General features: G+C 42.5%; 1 protein-coding gene across 3 annotated transcripts in view; it reads right to left on the bottom strand.

The window, feature by feature from the left end:
- Positions 1-754: 754 nt before the first annotated feature.
- Positions 755-15,972, bottom strand: part of LOC112252544 (ras association domain-containing protein 8) — a 42,750-nt gene continuing 27,532 nt past the window's right edge. For 2 of the 3 annotated variants that reach the window (XM_024423849.2, XM_024423848.2), the window contains exons 3-6: positions 12,929-13,746; positions 9,747-9,944; positions 6,656-6,806; positions 760-1,741 (exon numbers count right to left, since the gene is read on the bottom strand). In XM_024423849.2, the coding sequence (XP_024279617.1) occupies positions 1,620-1,741; positions 6,656-6,806; positions 9,747-9,944; positions 12,929-13,746 (1,289 nt within the window). In that variant the 3' untranslated portion in view covers positions 760-1,619. Of the gene's footprint in view, positions 1,742-6,655; positions 6,807-9,746; positions 9,945-12,928; positions 13,747-15,972 lie in introns of all 3 variants that reach the window. The other variant, XM_024423850.2, reaches the window with a different exon arrangement.

The following is a 15,972-nucleotide window of genomic DNA, read 5'->3' as shown; positions in this document are numbered from 1 at the left end:
AACCACTAAGCGCTATGATGAAACTGTCTCTAATGAGGACCGCCAGAGTTACCTCTGCTGCAGAGGACACATTCATTAGAGTTACCAGCCTCAGAAATTGAAGCCAAAATAAATGCTTCACCGAGTTCAAGTTACAGACACATCTCAACATCAACTGTTCATAGGAGACTGCGTGAATCAGGCCTTCATGGCAGAAACCACTACTAAAGGACACCAATAAGAAGAATAGACTTGCTTGATGATCTATGCATGTGTAGTTCCCACCGTGAAGGTGTGATGGTGTGGGGGTGCTTTACTAGTGACACTGTCAGTGATTTATTTAGAATTCAAGGCACACTTAACCAGCATGGCTACCATAGCATTTTGCAGCGATATGCCATCCCATCTGGTTTGTGCTTAGTGGGACTATAATTAGTTTTTCAACAGAACAATGACCCAACACACCTCCAGGCTGAGTAAGGACTATATTACAAAGAAGGAGATTGATGGAGTGCTGCATCAGATGACCTGGCCTCCACAATCACCCGACCTCAACCCATTTGAGATGGTTTGGGATGAGTTGGACCGCAGAGTGAAGGAAAAGCAGCCAAAAAGTGCTCGGCATATGTGGGAACTCCTTCAAGACTGTTGGAAAAGCATTCCAGGTGAAGCTGGTTGAGATAATGCCAAGAGTGTGCAAAGCTGTCATTAAGGGAAAGGGTGGCAACTTTGAAGAATATCAAATATAAAATGTATTTTCGATTTGTTTAACACTTTTTTGGTTACTACATGATTCCATGTGTGTTATTTCATAGCTTCACTATTATTTTACAATGTAAAAAATAGTCAAAATAAAGAAAGGTGTGTCCAAACTTTGGACTGGTAGTGTATAGTTCACAGATTTCAACAGCAAGTTTTTCAGTTTGGAGCGATATTTTCCAAAATGCAAACATTCATAAAAAATAGTATCGAACCTCTTTACTGTATGTTGATATAATGGATAAAATATTAACGTTTAAAAACTTCTTTATTTATTAAAATGAAAATAAAGTAATTGCATACACCTTCAAGGGATGTAAACTACGATGACACTGATGATGATAATGACGCATCACTTTTAGTTCCAAGGTTTAAATAGACAGAAAACAATTCGGGCTATGACACACGGTGCTCATGTCTGTTGCTATATTGTATATTTCAACTATCTCTGTCTGTCCATTCAAGCGCCCTGCAGTCAGATATGTTACCAATAGTTTTTCCTTCATCATTGGAGCTATCATCGTCATATGTTGGCCCATGTCAGAGACTTGGAGTGCTTGTACACAACGGCCTATAACAATATGATCTCTTTAAGTGTTCCTGTTCTCCATGATATGTAGGTAACAGAACAGAGAATGGACCGGAGAGTGCTACTGAGGTAACCTGTACTTGGATGTCACATCACAGGGAATCCTTTAGCACTGGTCCTAGATCTGTATTTAGCCAACTTATTTGACTAGGAGTGACTGGGTGTTGAGGAGTTAGCTAAAGCACATACAGATCTGGGATCAGGTCTTAGTGGAACCAGGTTGCCTTTAGGGTGTTTTCAGGTGTCCATCTAGCAGAGGAACAAAGCCACCCCAAGTGTGCCCTCTTTTCTCTTACACGTAGATCCCTTCTGGGTTTAGGCCAGATGTCAGAGGACTGTGCAGGACCCGAAGGTGACCAGGCATCGGGTGAAAGGAGACGGGACGCTTCAGGGAACCAGACAGAGGAACCAAGTCTGAGAGAAAGGGAGAGAGAGAGTGAGCATAGCTTTGTTATTGAGAGAGGCTGCCAGGCAGACCTGGCTCTCAAGAGGAGACAGGCTATGCGTCCACTGCCCACAAAATGAGGCGGAAACGGAGCTGCACTTCCTAACCTCCTGCCAAATGTACGACGATATAAGATACACATACAGTGGGGCAAAAAGTATTTAGTCAGCCACCAATTGTGCATGTTCTCCCACTTTAAAAGATGAGAGAGGCCTGTAATTTTCATCATAGGAACACTTCAACTATGACAGACAAAATGAGAAGAAAAAAAATCCAGAAAATCACATTGTAGGATTTTTTATGAATTTATTTGCAAATTATGGTGGAAAATAAGTATTGGTCACCTACAAACAAGCAAGATTTCTGGCTCTCACAGACCTGTAACTTCTTCTTTACGAGGCTCCCCTGTCCTCCACTCGTTACCTGTATTAATGGCACCTGTTTGAACTTGTTATCAGTATAAAAGCACCTGTCCACAACTTCAAACAGTCACACTCCAAACTCCACTATGGCCAAGACCAAAGAGCTGTCAAAGGACACCAGAAAGAAAATTGTAGACCTGCACCAGGCTGGGAAGACTGAATCTGCAATAGGTAAGCAGCTTGGTTTGAAGAAATCAACTGTGGGAGCAATTATTAGGAAATAGAAGACATACAAGACCACTGATAATCTCCCTCGATCTGGGGCTCCACGCAAGATCTCACCCCGTGGGGTCAAAATGATCACAAGAACGGTGAGTAAAAATCCTAGAACCACACGGGGGGACCTAGTGAATGACCTGCAGAGAGCTGGGACCAAAGTAACAAACGCCTACCATCAGTAACACACTACGCCGCCAGCGACTCAAATCCTGCAGTGCCAGACATGTCCCCCTGCTTAAGCCAGTACATGTCCAGGCCCATCTGAAGTTTGCTAGAGAGCATTTGGATGATCCAGAAGAAGATTGGGAGAATGTCATATGGTCAGATGAAACCAAAATATAACTTTTTGGTAAAAACCCAACTCGTTGTGTTTGGAGGACAAAGAATACTGAGTTGCATCCAAAGAACACCATACCTACTGTGAAGCATGGGGGTGGAAACATCATGCTTTGGGGCTGTTCTTCTGCAAAGGGACCAGGACGACTGATCCGTGTAAAGGAAAGAATGAATGGGGCCATGTATCGTGAGATTTTCAGTGAAAACCTCCTTCCATCAGCAAGGGCATTGAAGATGAAACGTGTCTGGGTCTTTCAGCATGACAATGATCCCAAACACACCGCCCGGGCAACGAAGGAGTGGCTTCGTAAGAAGCATTTCAAGGTCCTGGAGTGGCCTAGCCAGTCTCCAGATCTCAACCCCATAGAAAATCTTTGGAGGGAGTTGAAAGTCCGTGTTGCCCAGCAACAGCCCCAAAACATTACTGCTCTAGAGGAGATCTGCATGGAGGAATGGGCCAAAATACCAGCAACAGTGTGTGAAAACCTTGTGAAGACGTACAGAGAACGTTTGACCTCTGTCATTGCCAACAACAGGTATATAACAAAGTATTGAGATAAACTTTTGTTGTTGACCAAATACTTGTTTTCCACCATTATTTGCAAATAAATTCATTAAAAATCCTACAATGTGATTTTCTGGATTTTTTTTCTCATTTTGTCTATCATAGTTGAAGTGTACCTATGATGAAAATTACAGGCCTCTCTCATCTTTTTAAGTGGGAGAACTTGCACAATTGGTGGCTGACTAAATACTTTTTTGCCCCACTGTATTTCCCTCAGATTACAGGGACCCAAAAGGATTTGAAAACAAATATTGATAAGCTTCTGATTCTGTTAGGTGAGATACATGAACAATTGTGTAATTTAGCAGATGCTCTTATGCAGAGTGACCTACAGGAGCAAATCGGGATAAGTGCCTTCCTACAGGGCACATAGACAGATGTTTCACCTAGTTGGTTTGTGGCGTTGAACAAGCAACCTTTCAGTTATTGGCCCAACGCTCATAACCTCTAGGCTAACTGCCGCACCATAAATATACATAAATACAACAGTTTGTAATCCTCGCAGCAAAAATTGTGACCTGTTGCAATAAGAAAAGGACAACCATTGGAGCAGAAACACAAGTAAATGAAACCTATATTTATCTTATTATTTATTGTCCCCTGCCATTTGTACAATTATTTGCACATTGTAACAACACTGTTGTAGTTCATATTAATATAACATGTCAAATGTCTTTCTCTTTTGAAACTTGCGCGTGTTTAATGTTAATTATTCATTTGTTATTGTTTATTTCACTTACTTTGGCAATGTAAACATGTTTTCCATGCCAATAAAGCCCCTTTGAATTGAATAGAGAGGGAGGAAGAAAGAAAGAGAGAGAAGGGGGAGGGAGAGAGGGAGGGAGACCATGCAGTGTGTGCATTTGTTCCGACCCCTCAAGTGGCACTTATGGTTTCCATGCCAACGGCTGCCTAGATACAGATGCCTGCATGCCCAGCATCACACACTCCGCCAGCTCAGCTCTCCCTCCCTCTCTCCCTCCATCATCACATTTTGTTTTACATTTAAAATGTAAGTGTTTTAGCAGACGCTCTTATCCAGAGCGACTTACAGAGGTGAGTGCATACATTTATCATATTTGTTCGTACTTGTCCCCCGTGGGATCATATCCCTTCATCCTCCCTCCATCCCATGCTCAGCAGTTTCTGTGGTGATGGACTCAGTGGACTGTAGTCTTGCCTACCAAGAGGCTGGTCTGGCAGAGAGAACAGAGTTAGACAGAGAGCTAAGAACACTGTGAACACTGATGCTTGTCAAAAGGCTATGGGAGCATACACAAACTATTCTAGTCACCAGGTGCTTCCTTAGAAGTTAGAAGTTCAGTCTCTTTATATAAAACTTGAATTTTAAAAAGAGTTCGGAGATGTAGGATAGTGCCCAAGTGTTCCATGTTAAAGACTGTAAAAATATTTTTTTTATGCACCAAACCAGACCCTGTTAAAATATCCTCTATATCAAATTACGTAACAGTACACCTTTAAATCCCACCTCACCCACCAAGTTTTTCCAGATCACTTTTCCAAATGTTTTTTTGATAACTGTGCATGACCATGTGCTTACCATTACCTCATCTAAAGGGGTTGCTCTTGAGAGAGAGATAGAGGGAAAGACAGAGAGATGCAGATAGAGAGAGAGACAGAGAGAAGGAGACAGAAAGAGAGAGGGAAAGAGAGAGAGGATAAGTTACTACAATTGCTTTAAAAAAGGACACCCTCAAATCCACTTTTCAGATTTGAATGCATGTTCCTCTATGCGTTACTAGATCTGACCACACGGTGTCAGCGTTGAACCGTGCAGGAAGCCAGCCATAACAGTTAACTTAATGGCTAAACAGAGGGCTCTTGCTGATTGAACACACATGTCCTGCTAGGTTATTAGAAGGACAAGAACATTAAACTCATTACTTGACATAATGGAAAACCATTAGCATGAAGTCTAATATAAATACAAGAGCAACCCCTTTAGATGAGGTAATGGTAAGCACATGGTCATGCAGTTATAAAAAAACATTTGGAAAAGTGATCTGGAAAAACTTGGTGGGTGAGGTGGGATTTAAAGGTGTACTGTTACGTAAATTGATATAGAGGATATTTTAACAGGGTCTGGTTTGGTGCATAAAAAAATATTTTTACAGTCTTTAACATGGAACACTTGGGCTGACTATCCTACACTTCCAAAACCCATTTAAAATTCAAGATTGATATAAAGAGACTGAACTTCTAAGGTATTCAAAGGTTCTCCAAGAGCACCTGGTGATTAGAATAGCTTGTTTGTGTATGCTCCCATAGCCTTTTGACAAGCCTCAGTGTTCACAGTGTTCTTAGCTCTCTGTCTAACTCTGTTCTCTCTGCCAGACCAGCCTCTTGGTAGGCAAGACTACAGTCCACTGAGTCCATCACCACAGAAACTGCTGAGCATGGGATGGAGGGAGGATGAAGGGAGATAGTGATGGAGGGATATGATGATGGAGGGATATGATGATGGAGGGAGAGAGGGAGAGCTGAGCTGGCGGAGTGTGTGATGCTAGGCATGCCAGCAGCCGTATCTAGGCAGCCGTTGGCATGGAAACCATAAGTGCCACTTGAGGGGGTGGAACAAATGCACACACTGCATGGTCTCACCCCCTCCCTCTCCGTAGCTGAGTCATCCTATCTCAGCAGGCACACACTGCATGGTCTCCCCCCCCCTTCCCTCTCCGTAGCTGAGTCATCCTATCTCAGCAGGCACACAGTGAAAGAGAACTGCCTAAGTGGGACTGATTGAGTGACCTGGCAAACAGAGCAGTGGAAGAGCAGAATGGTGTTCTTTCATGAAAAGAAGATGGCGTGACGGCAACGTGATAACATTTGAAGGTTTAAAGTATTTTTTGCACAAATCTGTGCTCTTGTGCTGCACGAAAATGTTGCCCGACAAGTCACACGGCACATGAATGCACCTCCTGCACAGTGCTTAGAGATGCAGCCAGTGTCATGAAGTTGTCAATCATGCCTCTTTATTCAGTGTGGACAAGTTTGTTAGGCATTATGTTTAATTAATCAGAAATAAATCACATAATTTATGATTTTGCCATTTCAATGAATAAACAGTAATCAGCAATATGATGTGACCACGAGCAGTAGTCAGAACAAAAGTTATCGCAGAAGCCTCCCGGGTGACGCAGCGGTCTAAGGCACTGCATCGCAGTGCTGCGGCGCCACTACAGCCTTGGGTTCGATCCCAGGCTGTGTCATATCCAGCTGTGACCAGGAGTCCCATAGGGCGGCGCACAATTGGCCCAGTGCCGTCAGGGAGGATGCACCCACAGAGGATCTATGAATCTAGCTCATTTGATGTAAATTACCTGTGCCCTGTCCGGTGTGGGTAGTCTCCTCCTCTTCCTCACTGGGCTCGGCTGGCAGCACGGTGACCTTGGTGCCAGTCTGCTGGATAAACTGCTGCAGGTTGACCTGTCTCAGCTCCTTGGTCAGCTGCTCCAGCTCATGCTGCATGTCCTGAAGGGGAGATACAGATTGATCAACGATATAAATCTATATTTTTGCCATCTGTATTTACTCTACTGTATAATCTGCCTGCAGCTAAACTGACTGGCCCTCTGTTCCTGGGGCCTCATTTACCAAACATGCAAAAACTCACTAAATTCTGCCGTATGTGGAGATTCTAGGATTTGCATGCAACATATATGCATGTTTTCGTTGATAAATCAGACGTATTATATTTATGCGCTCGTGAAGGAGCGTTACAACACCGCCTAGAAATCGTCCTCCATTCACCTTTCATAGTAACAAAAACGCCCTATTTTGCTGTATGGTTTAGAGATCCTGTGTGGCTCAGTTGGTAGAGCATGGTGCTTGCAATGCCAGGGTTGTGGGTTTGATTCCCACGGGGGACCAGTATGAAAGTTTAAGTTTTCACTACTGGATAAGAGTGTCTGCTAAATGACTGAAATGTAATGCAACCAACTTTTTAGGGCACTTAAGAGCATTGGGCCAGTAACTGTAAGGTCGAATCCCTGAGCCGACTAGGTGAAAAAATCTGTTCGTGCCCTTGAGCAAAGCACTTGACTAGGTGAGAAATCTGTCGATGTGCCCTTGAGAAAGGTGCTTAACCTTAATTGCACCTATAAGTCGCTCTGGATAAGAGTGTATGCTAAATTACTTAAATGTACAAATTTGATGTAACTGGGCCATGACCGTTTCTAAAAGAAATGGCAAATTTGCTCACATTTGTATTTACAGTAGGTGTGAGCAGAATGTTTCATTCTCACTAACCAGGTTTCCATCCAACGTTTTAATGTGAGATTAAAAAATGTCATGACAGGCCTGAGGAAACAGCAAATTTGTCGGTAAACTTTCCAAATGTAGACAAAACAAAATACGCTAGACAAGCTGGGATCTGTTTGTGTCTGTAAAATGTATTTTGTGAGAAATGGCGATGGAAATGCTTGATGCGCAAATATTGATATAATGACTATCATATCGGAGTAAACTTGGAGTCACGCAATGACAAGTCTGTGTTGTCCTCCCCCTATGACTCGGGACAGCATGCAGTTTGTTAGACTACAGATTAAATAAATGATGATGAACTTCACAGGGTGGTGAAAGTGAAAGCTGATTAACTTGATGCTCCTTTCCAATAAATATCTATGGTCTTAATCTGGTGACATGATAATCGATGTTTAGTTGTCATTTGACAAATAAAAATAGTATTTTGTCCATAATAATCTAGTCATGTAGGCTATTCCAGCACTGTATACGCGAGCTGTTGGCTAAGGCGCATTATCCAATACCAGTGTGGACACATTTGATATATAATGCACATTTTTTGTGACAAAACCATCAGTAGAGTTGAAACCCATTTAACTTGTATTTTTTTATCCGGTTCATGGAAATTTAACTGCAAAAGTTTTTTTTATATGCACTAGCTCATCACACACAGACTTTTATCCGCAACAAGTACATTTAAAGGAAATACATCTCTGGTGGGACAATGTTTTTATGAGGATTTTATTTATTTATTTATTTTAGAATATAAACCTAGCAATTAAAAAAAAAAGCATGCTGCCTATAGCGAGTGCCAAACATTGGTCATACATTCTACAAGATGTCACGACTTCCGCTGAAGTCGGCACCTCTCCTTGTTCGGGCGGTGATCGACGTCACCGGCTTTCTAGCCATCGCCGCTCCCATTTTTCATATTTCCATTTGTTTTGTCTTGTTCCTTACACACCTGGTGGGTATTGTTACGCACCAAACGTTTGTTTATGTTCCATGTTTTGGGAACGTTTTATGTCTTATGTGCTTTCGTTTGGACCGGAGTGTTAACTACACTCTGCTCTCCTGCACCTGACTTCGCCTCCAGTACACACCTTTAACATTGTCTATTCGAACAATTTAAAGTAAATGCTACAGCCCAAATATTTTATCTCCTGCCCTGGGATAGGCTCTGAGATTAGGTTATGATGTTGAGCTCCTATCGCACAGCAATACTGTACCTAACAATACTGTAAAATAATTTAAATAGGCTACCGGTCTATTTACTTTTGAGCATGCTTGGCTATTGAATGAGTGATGGATAAATGGTAGCCTATTTCAAGAGTTTATTTCCAAAACTCTATATATCCATTTTCAGAAATGTTGGTAAATTACCTTATTGTTTAAAATGTATGAAAAATAATTGATGTTTTTTCCCTCTCTAATCATGGCATTGGGATGTTCAATGACATACGTGTTTTAAAAAAATGTATCACTTGATGGTTTCATTTCAGAGAGACAAATAATCCTTTTTTTTTGCTAAACGCTATGTATTTACCTCATTCTCAGATAAATAAGTAGTACTACTAAGTTCCAGTAAGGGCCATTATCACCTTTCCAATGACTTCATGTAGTGTTGAGAGACTCTTCTCCACGACATGACATATCAAAACATGAATCAGATCTTGCATGCTTACTGCATGCCTTTGAAAGGGAACGTCTATATCTTCTGCTGTAAAACGTCAAACACAAGAAAGGTAAGCCTGAATACTGCTTATTTATGACTTAGCCTAATGTTTTCATGCCTGTCTTGGTAAGCCAGGCTTATATGTGTTTGATTCTAAGTGAGCTACTGTATTCGTACCTGCTATGATTTCATGTTTTTATCCCTGCCTTGGTAGGCCAGGTTTATGCTTGCTGAATCAAGTTCTTTTTTGGCAGCTGCTCTTGATGATTAGATTTTTAAAAAAATCATAATTTGATTTTAATAAACTTTGCGGTTAAGTTGATTTAAAACCAATCCCAGGCTTTGATTGCCCTGCAGTGGCTTTGCTTCTGGTATGCTTCTGGTAGGTACTGTATACTGTATATGTAGAAGCACTATATGTGTTTCTACATGCATTTTGTCATGTGTATGCTCATGCATCATCGTGTGTGAGTATGTTAATACATGTGTCTGACCTGCAGTCTCTTGCCACTCAGGCCGAGGGACCTGTCCACGGCTCTGCAGCTGCTCTCCAGCTGGACAGACTGTCTGTCCTGGGCCTTGAGCTCCGTGCGGGCTCTGAGTACCTGCGCCTTGGCCTCCACCTCGCTCACCCTTTGAGTCTCCTGTCTCTCCCTCTGCAGACGCTCCTCCTCCAGACTGGCCTCTACACCCTGACACACAGACAGGTTTGAGTTTTAGACCAATAGGAGTAGGAGATGGTTAGGGGAACATATGCTTCCCAGCACCCTAGCTACATCATCGGTTTTGCTAGTAGTCTGTTATATAGACCAGGGTTTCCCAAACATGGTCCTGGGGCCCCCCTTGGGTGTACATTTAGTTTTTTTTTGCTAGGGCAAAAAACAAAACCTGGGGGGGCCCCCAGGACCGAGTAAGGGATACCCTGATTTAGATGGAAGTGCATAGAAAGGCACAGCAAGAAATTCAGAGAGAGGATATGCATTATCTGTCGTTCAAATGATGCCGCAAGGTGCCTGCACACTTTTAATGTTATGTGATTATAACAATTTATAAAACTGATTGGATGAACAGCGTTCCAAGCCGTGCTGTATTGGCTGCCACAGAGACACACCTAAGTTCCATCTGAATCACTGCGCCTCCATAAGAATATCATGTCTGAGTCATCTCTTTATTTATTTATTTATCCCAACTTGCACATTATTTCCCCTTGCTTCCAGCCTAGCATTTAGTTTGGTACAGTGGGAGTTAATATAAGCTTCGCTGTCTGTTTGACCTCGGAAACAATGTTTCACTTTTTAATTTCCTTCTCTGTAGTATAATAAATAGAGTGAATGGTGCACAGACGAAACGAGACAACTTTTTCTGAGCCAGTTGAAATCACGCATCAATAGAAAATAAGCTGAAAGTTGGCTAGCTAGCTAGCTAGCATGTGACCAGAATGTTAGCTATCGAGCAGGCATAGCAACCATTTTGTTTAGAACGGACAACCAGTTATTTTGCATAGCTAGTAACTTATTTTGGTCTGTAGCAACAAACAACCAGATAACCAGATGGTGGAAGAATAATTGACTTATCAACATAACATTTGAATGAAAATATGTCATTCCTTGTTATTTTAAATATGTCAGGCCGAAAAACAACATTTACCTGTGACTGTTTTCATAATACATCACTGCCTCTTGTGCCTTATTGCTTAATTATACTATGCCGGAATTGTTAAATACTAATTTCTGATTTCCTTGAAGAGCATTCTAGAGTGTGCATTATTTCGCTATAAAACACGACAATAACCAACTGCTATCAATAGTCGAACATTATCGGCATTGTTGAATTCCATTTTTATAGCTAGCTAATATTTAGGAGGACTGATGGTTTGCTTAGCTAGCAAATCTGTTTGGCTATCCAGTAAACTTTTTAGCAACTTGTGGATGTTGAACACATTTCTACAGGTAAATTAACTCAGTAATGTGTTAAATTATAGCCGTGGTGTAAGCGGGATAATCAACTTGGTGCTGTATGTGTTCTCTGGAATATAATGGCATTCTGCAAAAGGTTAGTGCCACTCCGCTATGCTTGGTGGCCACGGCCGGCCCGCTCAGTAGGCATGATTAGGTGGCGGCAAATTGACAAGGGCGGCATGTTCTGAGCAAAACTGACAAAGACGGAACTCCAACAATACATAAAACCTCACACAATTCTGCCCAAAAACAATGACAACTTCTTTCAACCAGTGGCATATGGGTTTTTTAGGTGAGCACTGATGCCGCCCTTTGATAAGCAGTGACCACTTTGTCAAAGGCAGGGGGCGAAATGATTTTACTTGTCCATTCCCAGCGCGCCTCTCCATGGTGCTGTTGGAGAGACGCATCTCTGCAGCGCTCCACCAACATTCAAGTAGCAGATATAGGATATGGTAGAAAGAGTATGTGGCCTTTTCTGTAGCCTACAGGCTGGAGATAAAATGGATGTAATGAGATGGAGCTCAATAAAAAGATTTTTTAAACGCTGTCATGTTAACAAAACTATAAATCCTAAAAACAGCACAGGTCAACATAAAATGCATAATATCTAATGGACAATCACAACTTTAGTCCAGGAGTTCCACCACATTTTCATGATCAGTGGTTTCAAGTTTGTGTCCGTCAATTTTTGATAATCTTGTCATAGTGAAAAAGAAAATACTTTTTTCCAGAAAATATGCAGAAAATACTGCATTTCCTGCTGTGTAAATACATTGCAAATAGGCTAGCGATAACTGGGTATCTGATATTCAGAGCTTAAATAGCCAAATTGATTAGTCACAGGAATCAGGACTAATAAATCCAATGCCTGTTTTACAAACGGTGGGCCTACCACATTGATGTACATTCATAACATTCTATTGCAGTCCGACATATTAGGCTACGCCCCAGTAATCACGAACCGACGTCTTTTGGACGTCTTGTTATGGTCCTGTCTGAACGTTTGGTGTTTTACAACCGGTAGGCTTCCCACATAGATAGATGGGCATACCTTAAAATTAAATTTCAGGCAACACTGTAGGCTACACCTCAGTAAGCACGGACTGATGCCTTTTGGACATCTTTTTTTTGGTGCAGTTCCAGACCGGCACGGACTTTGGTTTTTAGTCCGGTCCAGACCAATCATAGACGTCTACGTTTGGTTTAGATTTTGCCTGGTCTGGACCAGCTTTGATTTGGCCCGAACATAGACGTCTAGAAATGACTAATTTTCAACTTTCATTCAGAACAGAAAATGAACCTGATATCCATGTCCAGAAAATACATATGTTTTTTTACAGTCCGGAAAAGATGCCTTTTCAACATCCTGGAAAATATGTATTTTAAATATACGGAAAATACCTTTCCACCTTTCATTCAGAAATTAAATCGAACCTTTTCAACGTCTGGAAAATACGTCTTTTAAACGTCATTTTGCTCACTGGGACTATTCTAGTTTTGCGGGGGCGGCATTTTTTGGTCTCCAAGGACTGGCCCTGGTCGTGGCACACACCTTTCGCATCATGCATTATTTTCCTTGAGAGCACATAGCCCCTTACACAATATACAACAGAAATCGTAACATTTAGGGGCCCTATAATAGTGTCCATGCCATTTGATCATACCGTATCTAATTAATGCCCATGGGTCATAAATCCAAAGTGTGTCCCACCCACCTGTACCAGAGCCATCCTGTCCCCCAGCTCGACCTGAGCACACTGAAGACGCCCTCTCAGCTCCTCAAGCCTGTCCTCCAGCTGCCTCTCACTCTCCAGCTCAATCTGCAGCTCGCTGGCCCAGAACTCCTCTTCCTCCATCTCCACCTCGTTCTTCCTCAGTCGTCTCTCCAGCCTCACTATCTCCTCCATCAGCCCCCCTGCTCCTCTAGCCTCCTCTCCCCTTCGTCCCCCCCAGGTCTGCAGTTCAGCCTCGTAGGCCTCCAGCCTCTTCTCCAGCACGGCCAGAGTCTCTCTCTGGAGCCCCACCAGTCTGACCAGGTCCTCCATGCGGCAGGCCCACATGCCAGGGGACACTGCTCCTCCTGGGGCTACCGCTGTGGCTGCCGCTGCTGCATGGTGGTGGTGGTTCTGGTTACCACCATTCCCCTGGAATAGGAGACGTCGTTTGGCCTCGAACTCCCTCCCCTCCCCCACCCGGCCTCCACTCAGGATGTCCCGGAGGCCCCGGGGCCCGCCGGTGAAGGTGAGGGACTTGCGGCGCGGCTCGCGGCGATGGAGGGCGTGCTCACTGGGATGGCGGAGCTTGGCGAGCGGGGGGAGGCTCTGCCGGTGTGGGCCGCGTTCCGGACCCCGGAGCAAGGGACCCTCGGAGGGGGGCCGTTCGGTCAGGGAGGGGCCCGTGCGATGCAGGATCAGCTGGACGTCACCGGCATACTGGCCCCAGGTGTTGAGGGATGCCACTGGGCTCTCGTGGGGGGCCAGGTGGCGCTCTGTGTCCCGCCATTTCTCCACCAGTGTATAGCGCCCAGTTCGGCCTGGGAAAAACAGATAGGACAAGTTCAGTTATATCAGCTTTTGTGTATGTTTTAGTGTATGCTTTGTGCATAGTTTTCTGTATGTGTATGTCTTCTCAGCTTATATACTTTGACAAACTAACTAACAAATCAGTTGATATGAATAATAGCTCTCTTTGTAATCATATTTTACGAGAATCAATAGGATAAGTATCAGTGCATCGTCAGCTATTAAAAAGCGAAAAGCGAATGTATAAGAGCCTTGAATAATTTAACATCTATCTATTAACAGATATTAATAACCCTGTTAGTTTTTTTTAGGTAATATGATATTTGCTTTAGTGGAAATTTTATTTTAGTGGGACATTTTATTTTTCAATTTCCAATTTTCACACAAGAAACAAGGTCAAAGAGACTGAGGCAAACCCCTTGATGTACACAGTCTCTTTCCAGTGCTGGTCCCAACTAGAGATAAACCCTAAAAACCTAACATTAATCTTGTCATTAGACATTTGTACTGTGTATAGGAATTTCTATATGGAAAGTAGCAGGAGGGAGGAGAGGGGGCTTCGTCAGTGCTTTTGCTTCCCCCTGCCTGCGAGAGATGGAGAGATGACTCAGACTTTCCCTCCTCTCGCCTGCCCCACGCTTAATGGGAAGTGATGTCAATACAGTCTGCTCCATTCCTCTCCTCTCACTGAGAGAGAGGGGGATGGAGGGATGGATGGAGGGGGTTTCTGACTAAGACCCTCTCTATCTCTCACTACAGCACCAGATTGAGGTGTAAGCTGTAGGAGAGGAACAAATATTAGTTTTCAGCAGTAAGCCGAATTGTAAGACAGCTCCTGATTCAAATTGGAGTTTAATTAACCACCATTTCTTATACAAGCGGTGCAATACATTACAACAGAGAATCAGTATATCCTCTTCACTGTCACTATACTTGTATACTATACTATACTAGTACTACTATGTAACACTGGGCCATATTGGTACGCTGTCAATCAACTATGGCTTGGTGACAGACAGTAGCCTACCTTACCAAAGTCTCACAGGTAAATACTGTAGGTTAGGTTAGAGGTACATTATACTATCCTTATATTATTCAATATCATACATAACGAAGGGGAATGCACTTGCAGAAAACAACGTATAGACCTACATTCATAAATGTAATATTTGAAATATTAGTAGCCAACACACATAAAACAAACACCCTAAAGCCTTTGTTAAAGGGATTTTCCAGAAGTTTTGAATAATTTCAGCCAGTAGTTTTGAAATTAGAGCTCACAAACCAAAGCAGGTCTCTGAAAATTGTGCACAATTATGTACAATGTCACATAATTTTTCTCGAGCCTCTGTAGCATGTGCCCGAAGACAGTAAAAAAAAAACTCTGTGGTGTACATCCCACAACCTCATTGGATTATACTGGACCGACCTGATCCCGCCTTCCACTTTAACCATGCAACCTCATTGGACATCATTCCACCTGCCAATCAACCTTGTCCATCATGTTTGGTTGTTGCAGGCCAGTTCCCAAATTCCAGTAGTTGCGTGGATTGTCTCATCAGACTAGTATGGAAAATGAGCAAGCAAATGTGAAAACGTAATTTCATACAATGGAAAAGTTGCATCAAATGTCCTACTCCTTGAAAGTCGTGAATGGATTATATTATATTTGCATACGTAATGAATGATGATCGCTGGCAGTTCAACTGCAGTGTTGTATTATTACCCCATATCATGGAATACCTATGTAAATGTTTATAAGGACAAAAGGTGGAATTATTTCATTTGGATGGATGGTTGGTTGGCGCAACATAAAGTTAGGGCAAATATTTAATTGTCTAAAAAGTGGGTGAAAGTTTGCTTCAGTATGTATGTCTTGAGTGCATCAATATGTGTGTTCTGCTGTGATTGGCGAACGGGATAAATGAATGGACGGACACCTGGTAAAAACCTTATAGCCTATTGTGCACTATATTCCAAAATTCACCAGTGACACCATTTAGAAGCTAAAGGTTGTCAGCACAGTGTTTCTGATCGGCAGGGCCGTGCACAGACCTAAAAAAGAGCACCTGCTCCTGCTCCCAAAAAACACACGCAAAAAAATCTGTTGACTTAAAATTCTTACATTCATAGCTAATTATCTAATGCGCCTGTAGCCAAATTTCAACATATATTTTTTAGCATTTATTTTCTGTCAAATCACACTCATCCCTGCAAGTTTACAGCCTACAGCTCAA

The sequence above is a fragment of the Oncorhynchus tshawytscha genome, linkage group LG06, assembly GCF_018296145.1.
Source record: "Oncorhynchus tshawytscha isolate Ot180627B linkage group LG06, Otsh_v2.0, whole genome shotgun sequence".
Lineage (NCBI taxonomy): Eukaryota > Metazoa > Chordata > Actinopteri > Salmoniformes > Salmonidae > Oncorhynchus > Oncorhynchus tshawytscha.
Note: the sequence above shows the minus strand (reverse complement) of the source record. Positions and strands in the feature narration are given on the sequence as shown.